Source organism: Xenopus laevis, chromosome 7L (genome assembly GCF_017654675.1).
Source record: "Xenopus laevis strain J_2021 chromosome 7L, Xenopus_laevis_v10.1, whole genome shotgun sequence".
NCBI lineage: Eukaryota > Metazoa > Chordata > Amphibia > Anura > Pipidae > Xenopus > Xenopus laevis.
The window spans coordinates 112,652,603-112,676,704 of NC_054383.1; the positions used below are offsets into that span (position 1 = coordinate 112,652,603).

General features: G+C 43.2%; 1 protein-coding gene across 1 annotated transcript in view; it reads right to left on the bottom strand.

Annotated features, from left to right (window-relative positions):
* Positions 1-941: 941 nt before the first annotated feature.
* Positions 942-24,102, bottom strand: part of erf.L (ETS2 repressor factor L homeolog) — a 40,090-nt gene continuing 16,929 nt past the window's right edge. The window contains 3 exon segments of the mRNA NM_001368035.1: positions 942-2,278; positions 2,787-2,902; positions 4,389-4,623. Of these exon segments, the coding sequence (NP_001354964.1) occupies positions 1,128-2,278; positions 2,787-2,902; positions 4,389-4,623 (1,502 nt within the window). The 3' untranslated portion in view covers positions 942-1,127.

Consider the following 24,102-nt stretch of genomic DNA (forward strand, 5'->3'; position numbering starts at 1 on the left):
CACACACCAGCCATGTTTTTATGTATCAGATTTGGGGGATGGGGCAACAAAATATAAAAGCCTTATATCATAACAAGGAAACATTACTCCTGCAGTAGTATATGTCCTGCATAACAGATTCCCTGGAATTATGGGGAAAAGTTTAAAATCTGGAAAAGGGGTTGTTTGGTAGAAAGCCCATAAATGTATAGTTTTTGTGCTTCGAGAGCAGTAAAATAACCAACAGGGGTAACATTCTGTATAACAATATGCATTTTTTCCCCATTCATTAATACTTTAAACCTCTATACATTAAAATTTAATTAAAAAAAAAAAAAAAAATCCTTGCCCACCCTCCCCCCAAAAAAATAAGAAACATTGAACGAACCAAGAGAAAGAGAGGTTGCCAAAATCCAGCCTTCTGTAAGTAAGAGAAAAGGGGTGCACAACATCATATAAAACAGTCTATAAAATGCAGAGAAAGCCAATATTTTGTAAGGCAGCAAAAAAAGGGAAAAACAAGATCATTGGTTGTTTCAGATTCAAAGTATTAACGATCAAAGGCCCTATGGCAGCAGACCCCTAAATTAAGCTGATGCACAGGAGTCAGGAGTATGCCCAGGATGAAATGAGGGGTGTTGCACCCCAATAAACCTGAGGAAGCACCAGTCTTACGCTGGCAAAAGCAGAACCCGGGCGAAAGGGTTTACAAATATGGGTTTGCAGCTTTGGGATCTGCTGTTCTCTAGAGCCGACTGCAATGAAGCCTCTGAGCAGTTATCTATTCATGGGAGAGGCAATATTTACATATTTACTTAGAAAGGGTTAAGGGCGGCCACTGAGCAAGTGATGTAGAATGTGCTCGTCTTGGGTTTAAGGAAGAAAAAAAAAAAAGTCTTTAGCAAATCTGTAATTAATCTGGTCTGTACTCGCGGTCTTTTCATGTCAAAAATAAAATACAATTTTTTTTTTTTAGCAATTATAAAAATCAATATTTTCAGACTTAAAATTTGTATGTGTTTGGTTTAAGAAGGGTCCGCAAAGACACGAGCAAATCTCTGGCAACAATCAATGTGAGAGTTTTGTTTTCTCCGCCCATGCGGTGCTTCAAGTTTTTTCTCTCTCACAGGGGGCCAATATAACCTCAATTAGGAATCCCGGTTTTCCAGGGAGAGTTCCTCTGTGGCACGCTGCAGGTCAGTACTCACTCTTCTACAAGGAACGCCAGCAGGCTGAGGGGGTAAAATGAGCTCCTCCTGGTTCCCCCGCACTTTTTTATCAGACTCTTCTCCACCCACTCCCTCTGCTTCCAAACGCTGGTCCTCACTCCAACGCCGCTTGAAGCGCAACTTGAGTGGGATACATCGGCCACTCTCTCCCCCAGAATGAACCGGCTCCTCTTCCCTCCCAAAAGGGGCAGGAGGAGGAGCTTTCTGCTCTGGTGCACTGGGAGCTTTAAATACTTCCTCGTCCTCTTCTTCCTCCTCACTTATATCTGTAACTTCCACCATAAGCTCCTCTTCGTCCTCTTCGGTGTCAGAAATTGGCTCCACCTTTATCTGTGGGACCCCTGAAGAGGAGGATGTAGATGATGCAGCTTCTAAAGGCCGTTCCCTCTGCTTCTTGCCCAGTGGAGGGGGTTGCAGTTTAAACTTAAAGGGTGGTTCCTCAGGAGGCAGATGCAGCGGCTTTTCTGGGCGTTGAGGCTGAGGAACCACAATGCTTGGGTAGTGCAGGAATGCCCGCGGGCTGAGGTGGTAATTATAGACGCTCTGTGTGTGTGCCTGCAGGTAGCGCTTCATGTCTTCAGGATTGAAAGAAAAGTGACTACTCCCTGGGTACATGGGGCTTAGTGTGGGTGACGGGGTGTAGTTCATGTGGTTGGGAGTCATGGACAGGGCAGGTGAGAGCTGTGGAGGGAGAAGACCCGCTGGTGCACCCATGGGTGACACTGGGAATGGGCTGAGAGGCTCGGGCACCCGTGGACGAGGGTAGATCCTAAAGATGCCGTCAGGGGTAATTCGTGGAAGGTGAGGGCTCCTAAATGCAGGAATGTCAGGCCCTGGGCCTCTGCGGTGCTGCTCTTCGCTTATACTTTCCTCTACTTCAGAGTTAGCAGAGGTGCCATCACTGCAGTCACTGACTGAACCCCGGGCCAATCGCCGTGCCACAGAAGAAAAGAGGGTGGGTGATCGCAGCTCTTCAGTGGGAGATAAGATATCTGAGGGGGTGCATGGAGGGAAGCGGAAATGTGTACCTCCGGAAGGAACTGGTGGGGCACTCTGAGGAACCGGCCCTCCTATAAAAGAGAAACAAGAACTTTATAGTATACTCATTATATATATGATATAGTGAATAAAGTACCCCCTATTGTAAAAGATAAGGATACTATAAGTGACCAAGGACCATATCAAAAGCACAAGGATGAAGGCAGAGTGCTTTTATCCAGGTCATGGAACTTCGAGGTGACTTAGAATATCCTCATGTTTTCCAACAAGGGGTAATTTATTAATTATAATACACAAGTTTCAGTGAATCATGTGACATTACATCACTACTCACTGTTTATAAGGATATAATTTACAAGATATTCATGGCTTTGTGTATTAAATGTATATACACACACACACACACCTAGGCTGCCATTCTAAAGTAATATCACACTAGATTTGGAGGACAAACAAAGGTCGCTCTTACAGTCCTGCGAGTGACATGCTTCCTATTCCTCAAAACCACTAATATGGCCATAATGTATAGCAAATGTGCTGCCCTATAGCCACTCAGCAATTAGTTGGACTTGCACTTACCTGTCATGCCCATGTCGATGAATGGGTAGTTCACTAGCACCAGTTTGTTAAAGTTGAACTTGTAGGTAAAGCGTTTGCCTTTGGTTTTATGGAGAATCCTCTTGTTATAATAATACCTGGGAAAAAAGGCGGGAAGAGCATAAATACCAAAATCACACTGGCCATTTGTCTACACCTTGGCTGACACAGAATATTGACATTATTATTACCCAGTTAGTAGGGGTAAAATTCCCATCAAATTTTCCCTGCTGAATTGCGTGTTATAGTTACATGGTATCAGCAATATTTATGGGGGGTTCAATCATTTTTAGTCAAGAGTCTTTGTTTTAACACTGTAATTATCTTTGGTCCTTAAACTGTATGCAGTGTATATTTTACTTGCTGTAACCCTGTAATTAACCCCAGCCAAACAACCTGTCATTCACACACAGCCAGGTGTACCCGAGGCACGAAGGCCTTGTAATTAAAGGGGTGGTACACCTTTAAATTAACTTTTAGTATGATGTAGAGAGGGATTTCTGAGAAATTTGACAGTTGGTTTAAATGACCCTAGCAACAATGCATTGATTTGAATAAGAGACTGGAATATGAAGAGTAGCAATAAAAAAAAAAAAGTAGCAATAACAATACATTTGTAGCTTAACTGAACATTTGTTTTTTAGATTGGGTCAGTGACCCCCATTTGAAAGCTGGAAAGAGTTAGAAGAAGGTGGCAAATCATTCAAAATCTATATATATATATATATATATATATATATATATATATATATATATATATATATATATATATATATATATATATATATATATATATATATATATATATATATATATATATATATAAAAAAAAAAAGACGGCAAATTGAAAAGTTGCTTCGAATTGGCCATTCTAGAACATATTAAAGGTTAACTTGCTTGTGCTGCAAATATAAACGTGGGACAGTGTTGCAGTCTGTAACCCTCATCATTATGGTTCGGAGTTCTGAGTGGCATATACATAGGACTGCCTGTTCATTTCTATAGGCAGAAAACAGCCGTATTCCTGGAGATGGCCCCCTGGCTTAAACAGTGAAAGAAGCCAGAAATGATTTTACCCGCTTCAGTATGAGGCATAGCACCCTCCTGCTTATGAGTCAACAAACAGAATTTCGGCCATTGCACAATGAGAGCTTACATGCTCTGGAACCTGCGACCCCTGCTAAAACTCTTTACTTTTCATCATGGACAGCACCATTCACAGGAAAGTTTTCTTTAAAACGCTTTTATTTAGACATGGGCACCGACCCAGAAAACTTTTGCCATAAAATAAGTAGGGATGCACCGAATCCACCATTTTGGATTCGGCTGCACCCCCTAATCATTCATCAAAGATTTGTCTGAAAACAATCTTTTACTTCCTTTTTTTTTTTTATGACAGTCATGTGATTTCCCTCTCTGCCCCCTAACTTGCATATGCAAATTAGAATTCGGTTTGGCCAGGCAGAATGATTCAGCCGAATTCGAATCCTGAAAAAGGAAGAATCCTGGCCAAATCCTGGATTCAGTGCAACCCTATAAGTTACCTAGCCTATGCACATAACAACGCAATGCCCCCTTGCTCACCTGAGTGCCCGGCTCAGCTTATCATAATTCATCTGTGGTTTGCATTTGCGAGCGCCCCACAGACGCGCCACTTCGTCCGGGTCTTTGATGACAAACTCTCCATAGTCTCCCTGCCAGGCAATGACATCGTGATACTCCTCTTTCCTCAGCAACTCTAGAATGAAATGCCACAGCTGGATCTGTCTCGAGCCCGGGCTAGACTCCGGTTTATAGGCCCAGTCAGGAAAGGCAAACCCTGTTTTTTGGAAAGGAAGACAGCATGTGTTATTATACAATATATACCTTTTATCGGTCCAAATAAATACAACTGACATTTTGAAAATGAGATAAATGAGGGTAACAGATGTGTTGCATGAGTCTCTGGGTGGCTGGTATCAGCAATGCTAATATTTCCCTTAGCCCTCCTTTTGTGTTATAGTTCCCTTAACTATTGCGAAAATGTAAATTTAATATAAGCTTCAGCACGCTGAATTAAGAAACTTTCTAAATACAATTAATTATAAGCTCTGCATAGCTTCTGAAATAATCAAGTTTATCTTCACTATTCCTCGCTCAGCATCTGATTCTCTTCATTCTCTCTTCATGCAGGAGTTGGGTGTCAGATAATTGACCGATATATATCTTATAAGGGGGTTCCTTTTGCCTAGAAGATGTATTAGAGCTCACTCTATTAAAATCACCAGACATGTCTCTCTACATGCAGAATTTGTGTAAAAGGCAGTTATTTTGTTAGATTTTGTTTGTACTGGAATCAGTTATTTGAGTGAGCTCTTATACATCTGCTAGGAAAGGAAGCTCTCCTATAAGATATATTGGATCTAACTGTCGATGAATATCTGACATCCAACATCTGCATGAAGACAGAATGAAGAGATCAGATGCTGAGAGAGGATAGTGAACCTAAACTTGATGATTTCAGAAACGATGCAGAATATTTAATTAATTGTATTTATAAAGTTTCTTATTTCAGTATGAGGAAGCTTATATACAATTTTCATTTTCGTAATAGTTCCCCTTTAAGAGAAGCCAGCACGAAGAGTAGCTTAGTATGACGACATTGCTATTGCGAGCACAGCTATTTAGATACAGCAAAGATGGACCTCTTACTTTGCTAATATCAAAATAAGCATTCCCCTACACAAAGAACAATTCTGCAGAAACGATTACATAGGGTAGATCTCGGTGACTGGCACACTGCAAGCAGATTTACCTCATGTGCTAAATTAGATCATGTCTTCTTCTAAAGCTGGCCATAGACGCAACGATCTGATGGAACGAATCGAGGATTCGTTCGATTTTTGGACCGTGTGTATAGAGTCCTGACATTTTTCGTCCGGCGGAGATCGGTCGTTTGGTCGATCGGACAGGTTAAAAGATTTGTCGGCTGCGGGTAATATCTCTGCATGTATTGCCGATCGTATGATTTTCAGTGGGAGACTGTCACTAGCTTTGGTCGGACATAACTTTCGTACGATTGCTGTCAGGGGCAGAACATCGGCTCATCTGTTCTACTTTATTTGATCGGAATGGTTAGTGGCAGATCGGGAGATGGGGAAGTCCGATCGTACGTCGATTCATACGATCGGATCTTTGCGTCTCTGGCCAGATTTATGGACAGATCTCTCTCCTCCTTCATGGCTGCAGACATCAGCATCATTAGGAGCACATTATTTGAATTTTGTGTAACCTAAATGCATTATTTTGTAATTCCTGGCATTGAATTTCATGTGCTAGACCACGTCTCCTACTCCGTCAAATCACAGTTCATCCGATTAATCCCCCCTTGGGTATCAAATCAGACAAACCTATGCGGCATTAGGTAAAACTCAAACTTTGCTCTTCAGACAGACCACTTGAAATGTCACTTAGAAATATATTAAATACAAAAAAAGCTCCATCATCAATCCCCTAAGGTACTCGCCTCCTCCCCCAGCACTGTTACTTGTTTACTACTTTAGGGTTGGATCAGACGCAGAGCTGTTTGTGAATAAGTCATGAGGAGGACCGTACCAAACGCAGTACTAAAACCATGTTACCATATTACACTTCCCCTCCTTAACTCTTAACCATGAAGTACAAGATACAAGAAAATAAAAATTACTGTACACGACCGTCCATGCAGCTCAGCATTGGCCAGCATTCATTCTTCCAGCTGCCAGGGTCAGACTTACAGGCCTGTAAGGAGCTTACTATATCTATTCTATTCTGTATCACACGTATTTCTATGGCAAATAAACGTGTACAGTGCTACATAACAATACGGGGAACCAGACCCTATGACCTTTGGGAGGCCCCAGAGTTCAGGGGGCCTGATGGGTTATCCTGATTAAGCAACAGGTCTTCCTAAAGCTTTGGGTGCTCCCTAAATAAAGAGTTCTGCGGTGCCCTGATGTTGGCTGAGGCAGTGGCACAAGGCTTGGTCTAATAAGCAAAGGCAGAACAGGCAAGCAGAGAGGGTTTGTACAGGACAGGCCTAAGCCTGTTTTTTTTCACCACATGAAACTGCTGGAGACATGTGATTGCGGAGTGTGAATGTGGTTTGCCAGCTCACAGCACCCTCCATCCTCTAGACACACCACATAGCTCCAGTCTGAGGTCACATCATCACACACAAAGGCCCTTTTCTTATATGGGAAGGGAGAGCAGCCGTCTCCTGCACATTCCCTCCGGGAACAAGTGGTAAAGGGAAAATTCGAGGGGGGGGGGGAAGAGGAGGGAGAGAAGGACTGTCCCATTCCCTCCTCCCGCAAGGGAAGCAGCATCCTTACATGCACGTCCCCACTACACAATACTGATAACACAAACACAGGAGCTGCCATACACACAAGCACAATGCCTAAGCTATAGAAACAGTGGTCTGGTTAGTGAATTCCAAAATGAAACTTAGACCCAAAGAGCTAACAATCTCCCAGTTTATTTATGCAACGAGTAACTTCAGCGGGATACGGGTGGGGCAACTGAACAACATGCATGGGCCATATTGGCACACATACACCCGACTAGTAGTCTTTTTGTGGCAAAACCGTGGCAGCAACCTGACCAATCAGCAACAATGGGTGAGGTCATGGGTTTGCCAAGCACAACTTTCCTTCTGCAGAAGGTGATTCATGCGCGGGTGCTGCCAAACGGTGTGCCTTCTCGGTAGGAGCGAAATAAAACGGCTGCATGCCCTGCAGATGTCTACGATCCGTGGACATATAAGATTTCTGTGTGTCAGGAAATTTTGATACCCCCCTTGCCAACTGATAGGCTCACGAGATACTTTAGCATCCCTTACATAACAGGGTATCTTAGGTTTAGATTGTAAGCTCTAATAAATACAAATATATAGTGCTACGGTTGGGAGACTGCTTTAAGGATAACAAAGGCTGGCAGATATTCCGGTGGCTTTACCCCTTCCCTTGTTCCCTGCGAGTGAGAAGTTCTATTGACCCACAGGAAGACAGCAGAGAATAGAAAGCCACCAAACAGCACTTGGCAATTCCGTTTCTCGGAGGAAAATAAACAAATTCCTTCCTGACTCCAGTAAATAGCCCTCTTCCCTTAGCCGGGATCAATAAACTTACTCTGAGCGGCACGCACTAGGGCTGCAGTACCGGCGGGTCAGCGCCAGGGAAAACCAGCGGCAGATAAACATCAACAGTCCTATTTGATTTGCTCCAGGGCTGTTATTTACTAGAGCCAACTTAGCCGGGAAAAGCAAGAAGAAAACTTTCATGAAGGGGAAATACACACACAAGTGAAACATTTGAGTATAAAAGCCGTGCTCTGTATGGGGGAAAAAATCAAGCCGTGCCCTGGCACTCTAATTAAAGGGAAAATAAATACAGTTTGGAGTGCAAGAACACAGCTTATTATGTGTACAGAACATCTCTTCTCTGGGTATTTGCTGCACATATTTTAATATGAAATACAGCCATTTGAGATGTGCAGTTATCTGGCTGAAAAGAAGTAGCGATGGGAGAATTTATTTGCGGCGATTTTCCTCACTTCGCCGACTGCAAATGTTTTTGTGAAACTGCTGTGAAAATTTGCAGTGGAAAAATGAGCTACGACAAAAAAATTTGTTTGCGCGTCAAAATAGTCGCACATCAAAATTATTCGGACGCCCATTGACTAATGCATTTGGACAAAAGAGTTGCGCGTATAAAAACAGTCGCTTACGGTACATCAAAATAATTTTGATGCCCATTGACCAATGCATTTCGCGAATTTTTCCGAAAGCAAAATGGGACAGATTCACCCATCACTAGTTAGGGTAAGGGCACACGGGGAGATTACCGTAGTCGCCCCGGCGACAAATCGCCTCTTCTTCGGGGAAACATCTCCCAGAACTGCCTTCCCGCCGGCTATAATGAAAATCGCCAGCGGCATGGCACTTAAGGCGCTTCGTTTTCCGATGTCACCTGAAGTTGCCTCACGAGGAAACAAAGCGATGTGAGTGCCATCCCACTGGCGATTTTTCATTATAGCCAGCAGGAAGGCAGTTCGGGGAGATTGTTTCCCATTTTTCCCCCGAAGAAGAGGCGACTTATCTCCCCTAATCTGCCCGTGTGCCCTTAACATATCAGGCAAGGAGGGAAAATTGAATGCTGTTCGCTACTGGAGCCATATTTTTTAGCAGCGGTAGCTCAGGTTATTATCCATCAAGGCTCTAAAGATTCCAGGCTTTTTTTTACGGCGAGTTACAAACAATGAGGCTGCCCCCTCACAATTCCGGGTGACATTTATACAGTTTATGGCCCATTGTGTAGCAGCAAACACGGTTCACCTTTACTTTGTTGACCTACAGTATGTGGAATGTGTTTGTCTGGTGTTCAGGGGAAAAAAATGAAAAGGGCTGGAAGCAGCAGAGGAGAAAATAATGGCTGGTGATACACCACCGTGACCGGAAATTCAAAAGTCCACTTGGCTCGGAACGGAGAAGAGGAACCACGCTCCAATACCGCACAGGTTAAATATCAGCCGGCCCTTTAGACAGCACCAACAAAAACAGGAAGTGGGGGGGGGGGAAAATTGCACGGTCAGCGGCCATTTACACAGCAAATTTCAAGCTCGTCATGAAAACCTCGTAATCACAGAGAATCACTGGAAAAATTAACCAAGCGAGCAGCCATTATAATAATAGCCGGCTTAACATGGATACAGGACTATGGGCTGAAGCCGCTCTTAGCACTACTGACAAAGAGAACATGGCTGCCCAATTGCTCCTGCCATAATCACTTTTTTTAAAGGCAGCTCTCCGACAATTAAACCTCTTATCCCACCAGTTTCATCTATTTGTCCAGACTCTCCAGGAGAGGAGTAAATCAAAGTCTATTTAAGAGCAGCATTTATTAGGCATCTAGATAGCCGCCTTAGAGGATCACTTCTGCCTTAAAACGAATACCGCTAAAAATGTTGTATTTTACATAGTGAACTTACTACACCAGCCTAGACATTCAGCAGTCCTAGAATAGTAATATCCAGGCCTTCAAAGTTGTCCACACAAGCTCACCATCCTGGATTACGTTAAGCCGTCTTTTGTGCTTCAGGGATACTGCACATGCTCAGTGGGCTCTGGGCAGCTGGCAAGATGCTAAGCTTAGGGGTCGTCGGAAATCTTCAAGCAGAAAATGGATTTAACCGTCATATAAGATGATGCTACAGGGCCAATTATTAAATTTGGATGCAGATTACACCGGCTTCTGAGCTGCCATGTAATATGAATCTGAATTATTCATCAATTATTTTTCATACATGAATCAGCAAAAAAGATGATGGGGAGTTACTGGGAGCATCTTTGAAGGTGCAGATCTTTTCGCTGTGGCCAACTTGGACTGTGAGAGAACCCCAAAACATAATCATGTGTAGCATTTCTAGCCTAATTCTTTCTTAAGATTTAATGGTCGTTTAACAATCATATGAAAGCAACACATCCTCTGCTGAGAGCAGCGATTTTCTAAAATACATACCGATATCCCAGATATGTAGTGTGAAAAAAACACACCCAGCAGACTAACAGAAGCCATTTTGGTAAAAATTATTTTGGTCAAAACTCTCAAATTCTAATTGTGAATTATCCAAACTTGATTCAAGCTTTAATTCAAATGTAGAGATTTAACATACTCTGGCCCTGGAATTCGACTATTCGCCACCTTAAACCTGCCGAATTGCTGTCAATGGGAAGAGGTCCAGGGATCAATTTGGTGATGTTTGCAACCTTCCTCACATCAGAGTTATTTTCGGGGGGGGGGGGGGGAACTTGAATCAAGTTTTTTTTAAATTCGAGTTTCTTTGTCGATTCAGTTCGTCCGAGCTGAGAAAATTCGGTTTTATTAATAAATTTAATTAAAAAAAAAACACTCACATGAATTCGAAATTCGACCCTTTATAAATGTGCCTCCCCATGTAGCACCAAAATGCCAGTTGGCCAACCAATGGCAGCGTTTCCCAGCCCAGGTCCTCAGGAATGGAATAAAGGATATCCTTGCACGAACTTAAGCAGATTCATTAAAATATCAGTGCAGCCGACTGCCTATCTTGTGTTTTCCATTCTGTTCTAGCAAACTACACCCAGATCTCACGGGGGTGCGGTTGGGAAACACCGCAAGCTATATATAAAATTCAGACAATAATACACGTCAGAGGTTCCACAGTCAGATTATCTTTTAAGACGTGACGCAGCGCACACCCGATCAGAGTTTAAGCCTCAGGGTAAAAATTTAATACCGTTTACCAATTTAATTTCTACTACAGGTACTGGTTTTTCCTTGGTGCTACAAAATAGTTACCTTACACTTTCATGTGACGGATGACACTTTCATGTGACCGATGCAGGAGTGGCTCAGCAAGCGGACCCGATCTGTAAAGATGGCCATAGAAATAGAGATCCGTTCCAAAATGAGCAGATCTCTCCCCAATATGCCCACATTGAATTGGGTGATATTGGGCTGATCTGCTCCTGGGTAGGGTTGCCACCTGGTTGGTGTTTTACTGGCCTGGCCAGTAAAAATTATGGTTCATCCCAATGTTATTAATAGGGAAAAAAGATAAATATATAGGAAGGCCGGTATTTTATTCCAGAAAAGGTGGCAACCCTAATCGTGGGCCCTACATTCGATACGGGCAGTCGGATCACGGGACCACATGCACAGATGCGGCTGCGTTCAGACGGGATTTTTTAACCTGCCCAATCGAGATCTGGTCGACTTTCAGCAGCTTTAATCGGCCCATGTATGGGGGCATTTAGACTCTTGGGTCACGTATCAGATACAACTTGCTAGACAACTGGCCAATTGTTTTACTTTATTTTTGACGTTGAGTGTAAATTGCCCAAAAGTGTGTGTGTGGTCAGAAAAATTTGGAATGAATAGGTAGCGGCCTGCTTCTATTGTAAGGGTCCCGGTTACCTCCTATAGGCAAGAAAAAAAGATTTTAGGCACGACATGCTTATGCTGCATTTAAAGGGGTTGTTCACCTATAAATTATTTTTTTTAATATGATGTATAGTGATATTCTGAGACAACTTGCAATTGGTTTTTATTTTATATTATTTCTGTTTTTTTTTGCATTATCTGGCTTTATATTCAGCAGCTCTCTAGTGTGCAGTTTCGGCAATCTGTTAGCTAGGGTCCAAATTAAAGGGGATGTATTGTCAAAAATTAAAATCCCCCTTTGCCCTTGGGGAACCGATAAGCCTTTTTCTAATTGCAATCAATTATTTTTTATTATTTTAATTTGTGCTTCAGTTTAACGTTGAGTGCAGTCTGTTTCCCCACATACCTGCTCTTTCAGCTGTGAGCAAAACCTTTGCGGCCTGTGGGCGTCTCTGCTGTTTGACCCACCTGCCTCTTCTGCTGTTCCCGCCTGCCTACCAATGAAGAATGAGAAGCCAGTCTTTTTTGCAGAACGTCACCGTCACTCCCACAGTTGCTTGACTGGCTAATCGTTCTTCATTGGTAGGTGGGCGGGAACAGCAGAAGAGGCAGGCGGGTCATACAGCAGAGACACCCACAGGCGCAAAGGTTTTGCTTGCAGCTGAAAGAACAGGTATGTGGGGGAACGGACTGCGCTCAACTTTAAAGTGAAGCGCAAATGAAAACCGCCAATAAAAAATAATTGATTGCAATTAGAAAAAGACTGATATTGGTTCCCCAAGGGCAAAGGGGGATTTTAATTTTTGACAATACATCCCCTTTAACCCTAGCAACCATGCATTGATTTGAATAAGAGACTGGAATATGAGTAGGAGAGGGCTGGATAGAAATAGGAGTAATAAAAAGAGGTATTTACAATACATGTGTAGACTTACAGAGCATTTGTTTTTAGATGGGGTCAGTGACCCCCATTTGAAAGTTGGAAAGAGTCAGAAGAAGGCAAAAAATTAAAAAAAAAACCTATAAAAAATAAATAACGAAGACCAATTGGAAAACTGCTTAGAATTAACCATTCCATATCAAACTAAAAGTTAACTTAAAGGTAAACCAACCCTTTAAGAAAAAAAATGCCTAAATGATGGAGTAAGGGGTTGTTTACAAGTCATTGTGTCATTGTGGAATAATGGAATTAGAGATTTGGCTAACTGTTCTTGTTATTTTACACTTCAGAATGATTTTGTGTGACTCGGTCTGTATCAGATATCCTCTGTTGTGAGACAATGCACTTTGCACAGCATGCCCGGGCAGGTCTAGGATATTGTTATTATGAGTAGCTGCTGTCTGGGAAGGTGAAAAAGTGTCTGCAAAAACAAGGAGCAAACAAAGAAAAGTGTTGGTAAAGTGACGATCCAACAGTGATTTTGAACTGACCTCTACAGAGTCCCGTTCATTAAGTCTGCGGTTACTATCAAATGTAATTTGTCCACAGGATACTCGACCCCCCCCCCCAACTCATCTCCTCCCAACAGCCCTTGCTGCGTCCAGAGATGCTTCCTATCTGTAAATATAACAGAGGGTAAGGGAGGAGGAGTGGTTCCTGTGGTTCTGCCATTTCCCCAAACCCCAAACAAATCAGGAGGCATCAATAATTTAACGTCCCTGTAATGGACGCCTGGGAGCAAGAGGAGTGAAGCCAAGGACGCAACGAAAGGCATTAAGAGGGTGAGGTCATTTAATGGCAAGATTCTAGGAAGGGGGGGGCAGACATTCTTGTCACACCTAAAACTATGAGGACATTCATCCCATTACAAGAACATAAACCGTGGAGTCTGGGACACAAATGTAAAAACACAGATTGAAATAAAATGAAGTATAATGCATGTTGGCACTACCAAATCATGTACTCCTGGGAAGGGGTAGTGCTACCATCTGGTTTTGTTGGGGTACTGGTGGTCCATAATAGCTTAGGGCTGGGGTGTTTCACTTCAACAAAGCAGTCTTTCTTGTGACTGTCCTTGGTTCATAAAATAGTTCTGCAGAATAACAGATATAAGTAGGAAGAGTGTGAGGACAAGCTTGAAACACCTGCGGACAGTGCAGGAAGCAAATGAATCTCTATAGTGGTAGTGCAGAAGGGACTGTGGGATAGCAGGTATAGTAGGGAGAGATGGTGTCTATAGTAACAGTGGGATAATAGTCTCTGGGAAGGGAGTGTGACTGTGGGATAGCAGGTATAGTAGGGAGAGATGGTGTCTATAGTAGCAGTGGGATAATAGTCTCTGGGAAGGGAGTGTGACTGTGGGATAGCAGGTATAGTAGGGAGAGATGGTGTCTATAGTAACAGTGGGATAATAGTCTATGGGAAGGGAGTGTGGCTGTGGGATAGCAGGTATAGTAGGGAGAGATGGTGCCTATAGTAGCAGTGGTATAATAGTCTCTGGGAAGGGAGTGTGGGATAGCAGGTATAGTAGGGAGAGATGGTGCCTATAGTAACAGTGGTATAATAGTCTCTGGGAAGGGAGTGTGGGATAGCAGGTATAGTAGGGAGAGATGGTGCCTATAGTAACAGTGGGATAATAGTCTCTGGGAAGGGAGTGTGACTGTGGGATAGCAGGTATAGTAGGGAGAGATGGTGTCTATAGTAACAGTGGGATAATAGTCTCTGGGAAGGGAGTGTGACTGTGGGATAGCAGGTATAGTAGGGAGAGATGGTGTCTATAGTAACAGTGGTATAATAGTCTCTGGGAAGGAAGTGTTACTGTGGGATAGCAGGTATAGTAGGGAGAAATGGTGCCTATAGTAACAGTGGGATAATAGTCTCTGGGAAGGGAGTGTGGGATAGCAGGTATAGTAGGGAGAGATGGTGCCTATAGTAACAGTGGGATAATAGTCTCTGGGAAGGGAGTGTGACTGTGGGATAGCAGGTATAGTAGGGAGAGATGGTGCCTATAGTAACAGTGGGATAATAGTCCCTGGGAAGGGACTGTGGCTGTGGGATAACAGGTATAGTAGGGAGAGATGGTGCCTATAGTAACAGTGGGATAATAGTCTCTGGGAAGGGAATGTGGCTGTGGGATAGCAGGTATAGTAGGGAGAGATGGTGCCTATAGTAACAGTGGGATGATAGTCTCTGGGAAGGGAGTGTGACTGTGGGATAGCAGGTATAGTAGGGAGAGATGGTGCCTATAGTAACAGTGGGATAATAGTCTCTGGGAAGGGAGTGTGACTGTGGAATAGCAGGTATAGTAGGGAGAGATGGTGCCTATAGTAACAGTGGATAATAGTCTCTGGGAAGGGAGTGTGGGATAGCAGGTATAGTAGGGAGAGATGGCAAACGTTAATTCACATCAGTTCTGCCTAACCTGCAGTCACTGACAGACAAAACAGACAAACAAAACACCAGTGAATACATCTTTGAGCTTAAGCCCATAAAGAAGAACCAACTTTAAATGTGCCAATTTTTAAGCTGTTGCCAAAACAAATACTTGCTAAACACTTGCTAAAAATCAGACTCCGACCACTGCACCCCATACATCTGACCCACTGAAGTACTGCAATGCACTCTAGAGGCACTAGTCTAGGTGGGTGTAGTGGTGTCAGGACATACACGGTCATACATTTAGGAAAAAAGGTCCTGGCAGCCCCATAGTCTACTCTTGACACAGATAGGCGACGGTGGGGCCACATTCAGGAAAGAAACGGTTCCAAATGTGCGCCAATGGGAGGCGGTGGCTGTCTGAACAGGCAGGAAAGAGAATCCAGTGGCAGTCTCCAAGCAACGGGCTATACAGAGAAAGAGTGAAAGCCAAGCTAAAAATAAACTACTTCAAGAATAAGGATCAGGAAAATACACCCAGATCTACAACACACCAACTATACAGCATGCACATTAACCCCTCAGTGCCCAACATCCACTTACTTTTCAGTCTGTACATAGAATAACATGGATAGACAGGGACACAGGGAGGGATATAGCCACATATAAATAAGCAAAAGGGTAGCCAAAACCCTAAGAAACACAGGCAGAAGATCCTGGGTTTTTTATGGATCATTTGTCTTTCCTTAAGTCTACTAGAAAATCATATAAACACTAAATAAACCCAATAGGCTGGTTTTGCTTCCAATAAGGATTAATTATATCTTGGTTTGGATCAAGTACAAACTACGGTTTTATTATTACATAGAAAAGGGAAATAATTTTAAAAATTTTGGATAAAATGGAATCTATGGAAGGAGGCCTTCCCTTGTAGGATAAAGGTGGCCATACACGACAAGATCTGCTCCAGTGGCGTAACTAGATATTACTGGGCCCCACAGCAAATTATTTTTCAGGCCCCGAAAATGTTTTGGGGTTGACTTGTTTCTCCAATATTTATTGAAATTTTATATGAATTAGGGCCCATGGGGCCCCTATACCTCCTGGGCCCCCCTGCAGCCGTAGGGTCTGCTTCCTCTATAGTTACGCCCCTGATCTGCTCGTTTGGCGAAGTCAGGGATCACAGGAAAAATCAAACCTGCCCGATTGATCGAAATCTGCCCGATTTTTGTCGTGATATATCAGTCTGAGAGACCCATCAGAAGCCCCTACACGGGCAGATCTAAAGTAGGGGTCCCCAACCACCGGGCCACGGCCCTGTTAGTCTTGAACAGGGCCACAGAGCCTAGGGGACAATAAACGTGGCGCCCGAACTGGACGCCGACCCCTCCCCCGGGTCCTTTGGAAAAAAATTGGCTCTACACCGGTCCCTGGGCCAAAAAAGTTTGGGGACCGATAGTCTATAGGACTGATACCGGCAGTTTTAATCTGTCAGTGTATAGTCACTGCTGTATATGTAACTTGCCTGTATGTTTTTGAAGCATGGGAGGAGAATTTTTTCACCCCACGGGGAGAGCATACCCTAACCCTAACTCCACAACGTAAAACTCAATCAATGCTGACTATTTGGGAAGAGGAGTTTGTTTAAATGAGGTGAGCAGGCTGCTGGCAATGCAAGTCTTGAGTGTGCCTAGTCGTTGCCACGTTACACTGGCCCAACATGAGGGGGGCGATTCATGAAGCTTTATCAAATAAGCCACTTCCTGATGTTTGGAGTCCATAAGATAACAGGTAATACCACCTATGATTAACCCAAAGTTGGTGGAAAATAAGATCACCATCCTACGTACATGATACATAGGAGGAGCTCTCTGCAAACAATCAATATCTACTAACGGGAAAACTAACCTGACATTTACATGATGCCATGCCAACGCTCCATGTGCATTCAGATTAGAGTGCTTTAAATTCAGCGCTATTGGGAGTGAGGGGAGACACACACCGGCAATTTGACTGCTCAAGTTCTCTGATGGAGGGCAGTGGCAAAAAATCACCCAATAACCGAGCAGTGTTCACCTCTTGAGCGATGGGGAAAACGGCCACAGAATAAAGTTATTACAGGTAATAAATCCGTTACTCGGAAACCCATTACCCAGAAAGCTCAGAATTACAGAAAGGCCTTCTCCCATAGACTTCAAATTCAAAATTATTTCCCTTTTCTCTGTAATAAAAAAAAAGTAGCTTGTACTTGATCCAAACAAAGATATAATTAATCCTTATTGGAAGCAAAACCAGCTTATTGGGTTTATATAATGATTTACTGGTAGGCTTAAGGTATGAAGATCCAATTTATGTAAAGATCCCTTATCCGGAAAATCCCAAGTCCCAAGCATTCTGGACAATAGGTATCAAGCCTGTACTCTTTACACAGCTGTTTAAATGTGCATGCACCACTTCTAATAAACCTAGCGTCTCCAAAACCGGTTTCCTTCATCAGGTGTGGGCTTATAGAGCTTATAGAGCCCACACTCTGGTTGGGGGGAATTGTTTTTCTTACGAAGACTTATAATGGATAACTTGCCAACTGCTTGTTAAAAGTTGGACATGCAGGTTCCCAAACGGCTTTATCAACAGCATGGTGTGCCGCCAACCTAAATGCCACCTAGTATGAGACTGTGCTTGAATGCTAATTTGCCCTCTCTGAAACTACTTAAAGGGGTGGTTCAATTTTAAATACATTTTTAGTATGTTATAGAATGGCCAATTCTAAGCAACTTGTTCTTTATTATAGTTTTTAAAATATTTGCCTTTTTCTTCTGACTCTTTCCAATTTTCAAATAGGGGTCACTGACCCTATCTATTATTATTATTATTATTATTATTAACATGTATTAATATAGCGCAGCACTGTGTTTACCTAAAGAAAACAAATGCTCTGTAAGACTATACATTTATTGTTATTACTACTACTTTTTTTTTTTTAGTCATCTTTTTATTCAGGCCCTACCCTATCCATATTCCAGTTTCTTGTTCAAATCAATGCATGGTTGCTAGGGTAATATGGACCCTAGCAACCAGATTTCTGAAACTGGAGAGCTGTTGAATAAGAAAGCTAAATAACTCAAAAAACAAAAATAATCAAAAATGAAAACCAATTGCAAATTGTCTCGGAATATCACTCTGTACATCTTACTAAAAGTTAACGCAATGGTGAACAGCCCCTTTAAGCCCTTCATAATATGTGGCCCTTCAGGATTCACAGGTGTAAATCTTGCATATTGTTTTGGTAAAATGACCAACAAAGGGGTAAATGTTGAAACATAGAGATAGGCCTAAAATGAAAAAGTTGAATATCTTGCATTAGAGGCTCTGGCGGCACAGCCTTGTTTAGAAACCCTCTTACTGGCACAAATAGAGTCAGAAGCAGCCAGCTTTCAGCCCAGACATATACAAGTGAACAGTAAGCCACACTGTAGCGCACAGCAACATTATACACAGCAACATTATACACACCCAGTCGCTCTCACACTTAACACTAGCATGATCTCAGCCTCCCTCAGGACATATTTAGGGTAATGTATCAAGTGGTACGATGAACAAAGTTACTTCCACTGGAATGAACAACAGTTTTGGGCACAACCAGTACTACCTGATCCATAGCCCAGAGCGAGTGCTGCAAAGCCCCAGTATGGAGAAGGGTTAAGCCAGTGGCCGCTGTCTCTCTAGCTTGGCTCGGGGCCCAGATGAAAACTCTCTCAGTGTTTGACCTTTTCATCTCTTTCCTCTTTAGGTTTCCTGTACGCACTGAGCAGGATAGGTGCCAAGCCCTCCGTATCCCTCCATGGCAGGACTTTGTCCCGTAGTGCAGTCAGGGATAACGATGCCACCCAGACCTTCTCCTCCTATTGCGCCAATTCATCATCATACACGTGCCTCTTGCCCCAAAATCTGACTGCTTCAGTGTGCAACAGGTATACACTCACAGAGGAGGGCTAGAAAGATTTCGGTTTATAGGTTAAGCATGTGTCGAACTCCTGAAACTGTGTCACACATGTTTAAGTAAGAACAGCTGGCCTTTAAAGAACATGATGTCATGACGCAATACATTATATTATGGGAACACAGAGAAAAGCTGTACGAGTTTTGCACCTTAAGTCACCATTTAGCTAACACAGTCCCTTAAAAAGGGTGCCAAGAAGAAGTGTAGCTTATTGCTGAATATTTCTGCCATGGTTTGACACCAATGAGCTGTAACTGCAGATGGCCAGAGAATGGAACAGGGACGATCTGAGGTTGTTCTTGACTTCATACACTGATTTGCTGTTCAGGTACAAAAGCCCCACAGACCTGGCTGCTGTTAGCACGTGAAACCAGCTGGAGACACAGGGCAGACTTAGGGGGAGAGGAGATACAATGGGACCATTGATATGAGGCCTGGGTCGGACCACTTGACTCGCCCCCAACTCTACAGAATCACTTAACCCCTGATGACCCAAATGGAAACCACTTTATTTTTTTCTGCATATCTCACCTCCATTCCCTCCCCTGGTGATCTCTACCCATGTATAGAGAAAGGGTGAGAAAGAGAGTGACTGATGGAGAGAGAGACAGAGTGTGAGAAAGAGAGGGAGAGAGTGAGTGAGTGATGGGGAGAGAGAGAGGGGGGGGAGTGACTGATGGAGAGAGTGAGGCAGTGTGAGAAAGAGAGAGAGTGAGTGATGGAGAGAGAGTGACTGATGGAGAGTGAGAGAGACTGAGTATGAGAAAGAGAGCGAGAGAGACTGAGTGTGAGAAAGAGGGCAAGAGTGTTAGAGAGAGAGAGAGAGAGAGGGAGGGTGAGAGAGAGAGATCACGAGGACAAGATGATGATGCACGTAGAGCCGCACAATGACAACTCTCAAGAATGAAGAGCATTGACCAAAAATAGCCGCAAATGCGTTTTCCTGTTGGAGCGTGAGCGCTGACTTCATAGGCATACGCAAAGCGCCGACACCCCACCTGCACGGGGAGGGTTAAGCACATGGGTGGGCCACGTGTTGCATTTGTGCTGTGTGTGAGTGGCAGGCATCCAGACGTGAGCCCCCACATCTCCTGGTGAATCACAGCACTCCTTAGCACACGCTCCCTCCCTCTACCCCCCACCTTCCCAAACAACTCTCCCTCCCCCTTAGTCTGACTCAAGCACACAGTTGGGCCTGTTCTCCCTAATTAAAGAGGAAAAGTTAGCAGAGTGTGACATCACAGTCTGAATGTTTCCTTAAGAGCCGACTTCAATGGGGCTCTGTGTGCAAGACTGGAGCAGCTCCACAATGGAATAATGGCTAACTAACTGCAGAGTAGGAATGGAGGGTAAGAATTACATCCATGCTGACCACACCTTACCACCATCTTTAGCCTGTGGGGGACAGTGGATCAAAGAAAAACATAAGAAGTGTATAGACAGTGTGGGTGCAAGGGTGCCCGGGCATGATCAGTGCTCTCTACCAACAGCTGGCAAGTAGCGCAGCATCACATGCCACAACAACAAGCCCTTGTCTGGGGTCCTGCACTCATACACTGAACACCAACACACTGGCCTATTCACAATGGCCGCAGAGTATGGAAACATCTGCTGTGCCTTACTGTACCAGTCACGGCATATAAACAGGAAATGTTCTTATACGAGGGCAAGCAGCATGTATGTCAACAAGCCCTCGCCAACGACTCCGGCTTCTCAAAACAAGGCTCACAGCAACCTTCATTACCCTATGACCTGAGTTAACTGGAACATGAACATACTGGTATGCTTAGCTCTGAACTGTCCAATTGAAATTTATAAACTAGCTATACAGAGTAGGTTTCTGTGCGTTTCTCTCATTCTAGATAGCAAGCTTACAGGCCAAGCCACAGCCTGTTTTTTAAAAGTACAGGTATGGGACCGGTTATCGAGAATGCTCGGGGCCCGGGGTTTTCAGGATAACCGATCTTTCCCTAATTTGGATTTCCATAGCTTACTTCTAGTAGTAAATCATGTAAACTTTAAGTAAACCCAATAGGCTGGTTTTGCTTCTAAGGGCTCTTACACATGAGCGTTCTGACCTGCGCTCCCCTGCGTTCCGTTTTTTGGCAGCCACAGGGGAGCGCAGGAATAGACGCAAGTCATTATTTGAAATGGGGCTGTACTCACTCAGGCACGTGTAGGCGCCGAACGCAGGAAAAATGCAGCATGTTGCGTCTGAACCTGCGTTCGGCGCCTACACGCGCCTGAGTGAGTACAGCCCCATTTCAAATAATGACTTGCGTCTATTCCTGCGCTCCCCTGCGGCTGAACGCCAAAAAACGGAACGCAGGGGAGCGCAGGTCAGAACGCTCATGTGTAAGAGCCCTAATAAGGATTAATTTTAGGGATGCACCGAATCCAGGATTCGGTTCGGGATTCAGCCTTTTCCAACAGGATTCAGCCGAATCCTTCTGCCCGGCCAAACCAAATCCGAATTTGCATATGCAAATAAGGGACAGGGAGGGAAATCGCGTGACTGTCACAAAACAAGGATGTAAAAAATGTTTTCCCCTTCCCACCCCTAATTTGCATCTGTAAAACAGTATTCGGTTCGGGCGAATCTCGAGAAGGATTCGGGGGTTCGGCTGAATCCAAAATAGTCGATTTGGTGTATCCCTATTAATTATATCTTAGTTTGGATCAAGTACAAGGTAATGTTTTATTATTACAGAGAAAAAAGAAATAATTTTCAAAGACCTGGATTATTTGGATAAAATGGAGTCTATGGGAGATGGCCTTGCCGTAATTCGGAGCTTTCTGGATAACGCAACCCCATGCTTGTAATAAAAAAAATGTAAAAGGAAACTACACAATACCCCCACCACACACACTAGTATTTGCTTGATGCATGGTCCATAATTAACCAGAGCTCCAATGATATAATGATATATATGACCACTAGGGGCTCTGTTTCATTGCAATCTATATTAAATGCTTCTGCAAACTGTATGACCCATTTAAACACAACTAAAGAATATCCTACGTGTATACAAGAAGATATTATGTCTTAATAATATGTCTTAAGATATGAATTGCCTTAATAAATGTAAAATAAAGGAAGATAATCCTGTATAAATCAGATATGGTTCTTATGTGTCACAAAATGATATGATCCAAGAGAGTGGCGTATGGAAGAGGCAGCACAAACCATTTTAAAAATGCCACAGTAAATACCTTGTTATTATTAATGGCAATTAGCATTTTCTTCAAAGACCCGAGTGACCCTTTGTTGAAAGAAAGAGTTTAAAGGGTTGGTTTACCTTTAAGTTAATTTTTAGTATGCTACAGAATGGCTTATTCTAAGCAACTTTTAAAACGGTTTATTTATTTTTTAAATTATTTGCATTCTTCTTAAAACTCATTACACCTTTCAAATAGGGGTTCACTGACCCCATCTGACCCCACTCTATAACACATTTATTGTTACTTTTTATTTCTCATCTTTCCCTCCAGGCCTCTACTATTCATATTGCAGTCTCTTATTCAAATCAATGCATGGTTGCTAAGGTAAATTGGACCCTAGCAACCAGATTACTGTAACTGCAAGCAGGAAAGCTGCTGAAAAAAGTTAAACCAATAAAAAATTAAAACAAATTGCAAATGGTCTCAAAATATCCCTCTCTACATCATACTGAAATTTAAATTAAAGGAGAAGGAAAGGCTAGAATTAAGTAAGCTTTATCAGAAAGGTCTATATAAATACACCAGTAAACCCTCAAAGTAATGCTGCTCTGAGTCTTGTGTGAAAAGAAACAGCATTTCTTTCCTTCTATTGTGTACACATGGGCTTCTGCATCAGACTTCCTGTTTTAAGCATAAACCTCTAGGGCTAGGACTTGAGCATGCTCAGTTTGCTCCTCTCTCCCTCTCCTCCTCCCCTCCCTGCTGTAATCTGAGCCTAGAGCTATGAGAGAGCAGGGAAAGAATCGGGCAGGAAGTGATGTCAGACCAAGCAAATATGGCAGCTACTATCCTAAACAAGCACAGAGAGCTTCTAGATCGGTTTACTCGCGTATGGTAAAGAATTATACAGAATAAATATAGCATTCTAGATTGCACTGTTTTGGCTAATCTATTAACAATAAACTGCTTTGGTAGCTTTCCTTCTCCTTTAAAAGTGAACAACCCCCATTTGAAAAGAGGGAAACCCATGGGCACTGCAGGAAGCCTAGAGACCCAAAATGCAGGTTAAATAGAAGAGAAAAAGCAGAGCCCCAGAGCAAAAAACAGTCCAATTGCAGTCTTGAGAGAGATAGAGCTGCAGACAAGCACACACTAACCACACTGCGCCAATGATACCTGCCAGTGCCCTGTAATCACCCACCACAAGGGCAGCAGGATAGAGTTACGGATCAATACAGAGTCTTTTTTTTTCTTCTGGAAACGCTAAACCAAAAGGACGAGCGCAATGATCTCACCTCCATCTCTGGCAAGGTCACAGGGAGAGATATGGAACAGACACACAACATAGAACGCAGGAATTAAATCTATTCGCACACTTAACCCCTTTTGCTTCGACTCGCGTACCTCCTACATAAGAGTTTTACCGTTCACTTTCACTAGGAATTACACACAATAAAAGAGATGCCCCAAAGCAAGAGTATATGGAAAGGGTTAAGAATTAATGGCATATAGCATTCTAATTAAGGACCTGCCAAGATATAAACCAGATGGGAAGCCAACATTGGATTCTCTGCATCCCTAGAAAGTGCAGGAGAGATAAGAGAGAAACACTGCAAGCACAGAAGATTATGGGGCATTAGCCCAAAGCCAGAGAGATTTTAGCCACATATCAGTTGTGTAAGGCAACTCCGGTTCCAGCCAGAGGTATTGTGGGAAGTCTGGCCAGGCATAGTCATGTACCCCACACAGCACTGAATCTCCCAGACAAATAGGGACAGACTCATACATTTACATCGTAATACAGGTATGGGAAACCCTATATCCAGACAGCTCCAAATTATGGAGGGGCTGTCTCCCATAGAATCAGTTTTATCCAAA